The sequence below is a fragment of the Formica exsecta genome, unplaced genomic scaffold (assembly GCF_003651465.1).
Source record: "Formica exsecta isolate Colony F162 unplaced genomic scaffold, ASM365146v1 scaffold211, whole genome shotgun sequence".
Taxonomy (NCBI): domain Eukaryota; kingdom Metazoa; phylum Arthropoda; class Insecta; order Hymenoptera; family Formicidae; genus Formica; species Formica exsecta.
This window is the reverse complement of record NW_021849408.1, coordinates 1,255,778-1,263,577: the sequence shown is the minus strand read 5'-3', so window position 1 is coordinate 1,263,577 and position 7,800 is coordinate 1,255,778. Positions and strand designations below refer to the sequence as shown.

At 35.5% G+C, this 7,800-nt stretch overlaps 1 protein-coding gene across 2 annotated transcripts; it reads left to right on the top strand.

Annotated features, from left to right (window-relative positions):
* Positions 1 to 400: 400 nt before the first annotated feature.
* Positions 401 to 7,479, top strand: LOC115235169 (exostosin-1). 2 transcript variants are annotated; one of them, XM_029806775.1, is made up of 8 exons: positions 401 to 1,258; positions 3,367 to 4,418; positions 4,518 to 4,719; positions 4,815 to 4,934; positions 5,016 to 5,246; positions 5,339 to 5,605; positions 5,686 to 5,936; positions 6,017 to 7,479. In XM_029806775.1, exons 2-8 carry the CDS (start codon positions 3,535 to 3,537, stop codon positions 6,195 to 6,197), a joined length of 2,136 nt encoding a protein of 711 aa, XP_029662635.1. In that variant the 5' UTR covers positions 401 to 1,258; positions 3,367 to 3,534; the 3' UTR covers positions 6,198 to 7,479. The 2 variants fall into 2 exon arrangements, with proteins under 2 accessions (XP_029662635.1, XP_029662636.1); XM_029806776.1 differs by lacking the exon at positions 401 to 1,258 and adding an exon at positions 2,096 to 3,008.
* The last annotated feature ends 321 nt before the right edge of the window (positions 7,480 to 7,800 follow it).

The window sequence follows — 7,800 nt, the reverse complement described above, 5'->3', positions numbered from 1 at the left end:
TATATATATATATATATTTACATCATGATGAATATATAATTACGCGAAAAGAAACAGGACAGTCAATTTCGCTGATCTCATGTTATGTATAATTTGACTCTCCAATATCGTGACTAAGCATTTATGTTATTTTTTTTAGATCCGTAAGTAACTTAATTGTTGACGTATTAGTAGTTATATTACAGTAGTGGTATTATAAGAGTAAATATTTTATAATCGTCCTTCTCATTAAAGAAATATAAACGCATTTAAATTCGCGGAATCGCTCACTTCACCTTTGACCAAACATATTTTTTGTAAGATCGCACGATAGATAACCGTAATTGACAGCTACGTGCTTTTTTATTACTATCCCCAGCTAACTGCGTTTCTTTAACTTACAGCGATACCTTTGACTCGGAGCGCGCGTTCGGGATGCATATTCTACGCTCGTATTCAGACATTAATTTTTATCACGCTAATTAAATAGCTGATAGCCAATTTAATGGCGCTCGTTTTTTTCTCTCATCGAAAGCTTACGAAGGCGGTTTGAAGAGAATTCCACCGATTCCGGTCGAAAGACGAGCGAGCGAGAAAGCAAAGATCTCTCCGCAAGCAAAGCGGTCTCCGCGATTGCGTAACAAAAAATAGTCGAGTACAAATTCATCGTGATTGGAAAAAAAAAAGCTTACCTCGCAAATATTATTAAGCAATCGTGCATATGCATACGTGTATTATTAGTGCGCGTTGTGTCAAAAAAAAAAAAAAAATTTCATAATTCTTTGTGTTTAAGGTGCAACGTTCATACACGGCCTTATACGTTTATGCACATCAAAGTATAATCCAGTGCGACACGATCGGCATCAGGAAGATGACGGAGCGATGACGGAGCATCTCTCCAGGCGAATGTTTGTGTTTCGAAGATAATAAGATACTTAATAAATTAAATTTTAATTTTTGGATTTTAATTTTAATTAATTAATTTGTGATTTTTTTCCTGTACTTTTTATTCCGTTTAAAATACTTTTCTTCACTCGTAATTAAGGGCACAGTAGTTAATGGCATAAAGGGTAAATAGGGGCAATAGGGGGTATCCATTGGTTGGATCGAGCAGAGCACAGTTAGCCCTTTAAGTTGACATACATCAGCTAATATTTTCTCGTTGCAATGTGCGTTGATTTTTACGAAAGGAAGAGTTCCAGCAACGAGAATTGAGAGAGTTTGCAATTTATCCGATTTATCGGGAAGATAATCCCTTGAATAGATCGCCTTATTATATGTAAGTATTCGAAAGTTGTTCAATTTGGCATCGATCGTCGACATGCGAAATTATTTCGCTCTTCTTATCGTTCGCGATTCATTGATACGTGTGTATGTGTGTTAACGAGAAATATAGTTATTAAATTGCAAATCACCTACATCCGCTTCTGCGATGTCAAGTAACGAACTACCTTGTGCGTCATTGCACAAGATTGACACGATGGCACAAAGTTAGCGCGATATTTATAACAATATTTTTTCTCTATAGAGTGTCCTATATAAAGCATAGATCGATACTATCGCATTTCTTATAAAAAAAAAAAAAATTAACATCTTTTTCTTTTGACAAAAATTGAGGAAATGCAACGTTTTTGAGACATCTTTGTTTGATTTGCTAGTACAATGCATTTGCTGCTTCTTGATCCTTTTCTTACTGTTCCCTTAAATGATTCTTCGTGTAAAAATGTATGTGATTCCATCTATAATTATGTCTATATAATGTTTTACATTTTTATAATGAAATACTTGAAAAAATTTTATTTAAATTGACATAAAAATTTGGAAAATGTGCTTTCCGGCTCAGATATTAAATAAAGTACTTCTTTTTCTTTATTATATTCCACGTTTAACTACCATGGAGTAATGCGAAAACAATATTTCGACATGCTTGTGACTTTAAAAAAGTGTGAGAATATGATTGAAAAATAAGATATTTTGCATTTTTGAAAATTTTGGAAAACGGTATTTATATATTTTTTGACAAGGAATATAATGGTATAAATCTATAGTATCGATCCCTATCTATATAAAAAATTCTCTGTATACATAAACAGCTTAATATTTTAAACAGATTATGAGCACAGTAATTGAGATCGGTATGCGTTAGATATATCACATTTTATGTATACATTCGCGCAACATCGACATATTGGGATTCTGCGACAAAAAGTCACACGTGAACAGCCGAGTTTGAAAAAATTATTCGTTAAATCTCCATTCTCTCTCTAAACTCATTTGTGCAACCTGAGAAAATCATTTCGCTCATAAGAAAATCCTTGTCAAACTCCCGCGCGTCGCGCCGCCGTTTCGCCTGTCGCTCTCACGAGGCAACGAACGTCAGCGAACGTCAAGTACGCGAATCGGAGTATAGACGATTTGCCAGTCTAATCGTTTCAACGTCATCGCACGTAATTCGCGTTGCTTTTTAAACCAATTATATCCGATGCACCGCGGCGTGCAATGATCTTGCATTAGCCGCGGGCGTTCGCCGATCAATGTCACGCGTGTCGATCCGTCACCGGCCGAAAATGCGAATGGGCGTAAAATCGCCGCCGGCGGGCCCGACGACGTCGTACGCCGCGCTTCCCAACTAACCTACAAGCTAAACGATGCGTCGATATGGGGGTGTGCTCGTAGATATCGTGTATCGCTCGTAGAGAGATCGTGATGAGTCGCGACGCCCGTGCGTGCCGCTCGACGGCGACGTGGATCGAATCGGACGCGATCGCTGACCGCGCGAGTTCCGGATCGCGCTTCTTATAGGTTATCTCCGGATCCCCGCAGCAGTTAACAGTACGATATTGTCACGTACGTACGCGCGACGCATCTCAAGTATCGTCGAAAATACTGCGCGTAAACGGTGTTAAACGGTGTGAAATTTCTCCACTCACGGCATATCACATTTCGCACGGTCCGTCATGTGTCTTGCGAAGGTCAAGCCGTTTGAGCCCTTCCTGTCGATAGCTAGTTTATGTCTCGGTTTCAAACAGGTAATAAGTTTCCTCCAAGTTGTATTCATTTTTCATCTATAAAAAACGTTCGATATTATTATTCTATGATTACAGTTTATCGTTGGGACAGAACATAATGTGTGTCATATAATAAAGTATCATATATATCTATCATTCTTGTTATTATAATAATAGTACGCTTACATGCAAAATACTTCATTACTCCTCTTATGACAATGTTAAATATTTATACATTATCCCCTTCTTTTAAATGTATATAAGGTTTTTTTCTTCAAATTTGGTGGATTTAAAATTTATTGATGTTGCTTCTTATTCTTTCAAGTAAATATATAGATTCAATAAACAATTAATATGTGAAACCTTTGTTTTGTTACAGCAATACAAAAGAGCAAGTGTGACTACATTTTGGAGGAATTTTTGAATCGCATAAGTAACTGTTATATATATATAATGTGCTTGTGACTAAATATATATCTTTTACATTGGTAAAATAATGCTTAGGATCATCATATATCTTTGTATAACCTGACTGTAAATTTTGAAAATGCAAGCCAAGAAACGCTATCTATTATTGTTTGTCACATGCGCGTTTCTTGGTTACTGTTATTTCGGCGGATATCGTTTGAAAAGCGAAAAATGGACAGGCAGATCTCAGTTGCCTTACGAGCGATTGCCTTCATATTTAAGTCTAAATGAAGAATTCTATGACAAAGATTTAAAGACATCCAGCGGGACTTTAGCTATGTCCCAACGAGCAAAGCATTGTCGCATGGAAACCTGCTTTGACTTTACTAGATGCAAGCAAGGTTTCACCGTATATGTGTATCCAGTTGAGGAAGCGATAAGTCCATTATACCAAAAAATATTAAATGTTATCACAGAATCGAGATATTATACGTCAGACCCAGCACGGGCATGTATATTTGTCTTAGCCCTCGATACATTAGATAGAGATCCCTTATCCACTGAATTTGTACACAATCTTCCTTCTAAACTGTTGCATCTACCATATTGGAATAATGGAAGGAATCATCTGATATTTAACTTATACTCTGGTACATGGCCCGATTATGCAGAGGAATCGCTGGCTTTTGATGTGGGTTACGCTATGCTTGCTAAAGCCAGCATGTCCATCTTTAGACATAGGCCAAACTTTGACGTGTCGATACCTTTGTTTGGCAAACAACATCCAGAACGTGGTGGAGAATCCGGCCAAGCGTTAGAAAATAATTTTCCCAATAATAAGAAATATGTGGCAGCTTTTAAGGGGAAACGATATGTACATGGTATTGGATCTGAGACAAGAAATGCTCTCTATCACTTACATAATGGCAAAGATTTAGTATTTGTTACGACTTGTCGTCATGGAAAAGCTTGGAGAGAATTTCAAGATGAACACTGTCAGCAAGATAATCAGGAATATGATACGTAAGTAGCAATTTGTATAAATACTGAAATCGTTTGTTGGATTGCACATTAATATTATTTGAGACCAATATGTAATGGTATGTGTATGTTTCTTTGCAGGTACGACTATGAGATTTTATTAATGAATGCAACATTTTGTCTGGTTCCGCGAGGACGACGATTGGGCAGTTTTCGGTTTCTAGAAGCTTTGCGGGCGGGATGTATTCCAGTTATTTTAAGTAATGGTTGGGCTCTTCCCTTTCACGAGCGTATCGATTGGACTCAGGCTGCCATATTTTCCGATGAGAGATTATTACTTCAAGTACATTGAAATCCAAAAATGCATTCGAGCATATCTTGAAATAAAATTTTATTTTGTTTTGAGAAAAGTATAATAAAGTTCTATAAACTTTACAGATTCCAGATATAGTACGATCTGTATCTAATGTACAAATTCTTAAATTGCGACAGCAAACGCAATTCTTATGGGAGAGGTATTTTTCATCTATCGAGAAGATTGTGTTCACCGCGTTTGAGGTAATTGCCTGTTCTTGTTGCAATTTATTAGGATTTTATTTCCGAGAGAGATCTTCCTGTTAATTATAATAATCAATTTAGAATATTTGTGAGCGTTTGCCATGGGAAGGCATGCGAGAAAGAATTGTCTGGAATACTAGTCCCGGAGCACTAGTAATTTTACCACAATTCGCCGATAGCCAGCAAGAACTTCCCTTTTCAAACAGTAATCCTGGTAATACTTTCACTGCCATAATCTATTCGCAATTGGGATCTACTGCAGTTCTTTATCGCCTTCTTCGGAGTCTCGCAAAAAGCAAGTACCTAGATAAGGTAAGTCTACTTATTTACTCAATGTATTCTTTGTTATATCCTCTTTTGTAATATTATTTTATTATATTATAACATACTTTATTTTATTTAAGATAATACTTATGTGGAATTCGGACATTCCGGTGCCAAGAAAACCACGTTGGCAAGGTATCAAAGCGTCAATCCACATTGTTGCGGTTGACGGTATATCCCAACGTTTCTATCCTCATCCGTTAATCAAAACTAGTGCCATATTGTCGCTTGATGAAGACGCTACTCTAAATACCGATGAGATTGACTTCGCTTTTACGGTTTGGCGATCGTTTCCCGATCGAATAGTAGGATATCCAGCGAGATCTCATTATTGGGATGATTCAAAGGTATATATATAGCCAGCATTATTTTTGCCTAATTTGTATTGTTTTTTCTAATTGAATTTACTTTGATTTTATGCTCAAAGCGTTCCTGGGGTTACACCAGTAAATGGACAAACGACTATAGTATTATTCTTACTGGTGCCGCTTTCTATCATCGCTACTACAATACTTTGTATACCGAGTTATTGAGCTCGACCCTCCATAAGACCGTGGAACAATCGCAGAATTGCGAAGATATACTTATGAACTTCCTAGTGAGTCACGTTACACGAAGACCGCCCATCAAAGTGACGCAGCGCAAGCTATACAAGGACACTTCGGTAGCTGGAATCAGGTGGGTGTTGCTTATCATTGCGGCTATGTATATCGTTATCGTTATCGTTATTTCTAACACAGATGCCGCTTCTATTTCAGATCCCCGTGGAACGATCCAGATCATTTCATACAACGACAAACGTGTATGAATACGTTTGTCGCTGTCTTTGGGTATATGCCTCTGTTGCGATCTAACATGCGACTGGATCCCGTTCTGTTCAAAGACTCTGTAAGTAATCTACGCAAGAAATATAGGCAAATTGAATTAGTTAGCAATTAGGATTGTACATGCAATGCTCGAATTTTTGCGCGCTATTATTTTATTTTACAAGCGCGTTAAACACAAAATCTGTGTTGCGATACGATACTGGATCTGTTTCTTTTAATTTACTTATCTTTTTGTGTATTTGAAATAGAAAGTTTATATTAAGGAAACAAAAAAATGATAAAAAGGTATAGTTAAAAAAAGCAGATCTATTATCCTCATCGTGCAAACGTACGAGAGTAAAATATATGAGGAATATTTAAGCGTTTACGACCTACGCTGTTATGAATGTCATCGGGCAGTAAATCAAAGTCCGTTCTCCAGCAAGGACACACAGTGATATCTTGCGATTTATTTGTGAGTACTTTTGTACAAATTGTAGAACAAATTGTAGAATTGTAACGATGCAGTTTCTGACGATGTCTCACATAGCTATTATCTGCTGCGAGGCAGCATTTAATTGATGTACATACAAATCGTTTTATAATTATTAATAAGAAAAAAAGTTATTTAACAGAAGCGCTTAAACTTTTCACACACTGATAATTGGAATAATTTAAATCGATAAATTGATAGAATCATTTAATCGGTTTAATAAAAACAAAGGAAAAACAAATATCAAATTTTTCTGATATGCATGTTTTCATACATTGATTATCTTGCTAATGCTTGACATACAAGAAGCAAACAGATATCGTTTGTATGTATAATGATATTTTTAATCATGGAGATTTGCATATGTTTTTCTATCCGAATAAATGTATAATCCTTCTTAGATTTGAAAAATGTAAGAAATCGAAAAAGTCTAGAATAGACTTTGTTAAGTGCTTTTAGTAGTGGTGACGTGAAAGTCAATATTTGTATCATGAAAAGACGCGAAGAGAGAAGCAAGATTCGTTTATATTTAAAACAATTGTAAAGATATGAGGGTTTAATGAGATTATACATATATATCGATATATCGATTTTTCTTCATATCAAGTAATTTTGATGTTGTATGATTTATAGCGTCGCTTTACTAATCCCTTTCTTTCTTCTCCCTTTTAGAGAGGAGTTTTTATACTTCGTATATGCGAACTTAATTATAAGCACTTTGTATCCAACAAAGAGATTATGTCAATTTACTCAACCTATGCACAATATTTAGTGCATATTGTCGCATATGTTGTATTGTTTATTTTATGATCGCATTTTACTGATTGCACTGATTTATGAGTGCATTTGAAATTTCACAGTTTAGCAGATCTATTCGAAATACTGCCGAGTTCTCAGGAACACGTTTGAAAAAAAAGGAAAATTTCTCTGTCAAGGCGTCGCAACAATATCTAGTCGTTTACACCGATATACGCTGTTACACAATGGGAGAAATAATATGTAATCCCTCACAGAAGAAATATAATATGGCATCTATATTTGTCTTATCCGTTTTGAAAACGGAAGCTATCTGTATGTGATATGTTTTTAATTATCGTGTGCTTCATAATCGAGAAGAATATTGAAGAAGGTTTATATAATTTTTATAAGAATATAAGAACATAATTGTAAGATTCTTATAAGAATTATAATTATAATTACAAAAATTTTAATTATTCTTATAATTGTAAGAGAATTATATTAT

What these genes read in the sequence shown, in the direction of transcription:
- LOC115235169 (XM_029806775.1), top strand. Translation starts at nt 3,535, where the DNA reads ATGCAAGCCAAGAAACGCTATCTATTATTGTTTGTCACATGCGCGTTT. An exon ending in TTGTGTTCACCGCGTTTGAG is followed by an intron (nt 4,935 to 5,015) that starts GTAATTGCCTGT and finishes TAATCAATTTAG; the next exon opens with AATATTTGTGAGCGTTTGCC. An exon ending in ATTATTGGGATGATTCAAAG is followed by an intron (nt 5,606 to 5,685) that starts GTATATATATAG and finishes TTATGCTCAAAG; the next exon opens with CGTTCCTGGGGTTACACCAG.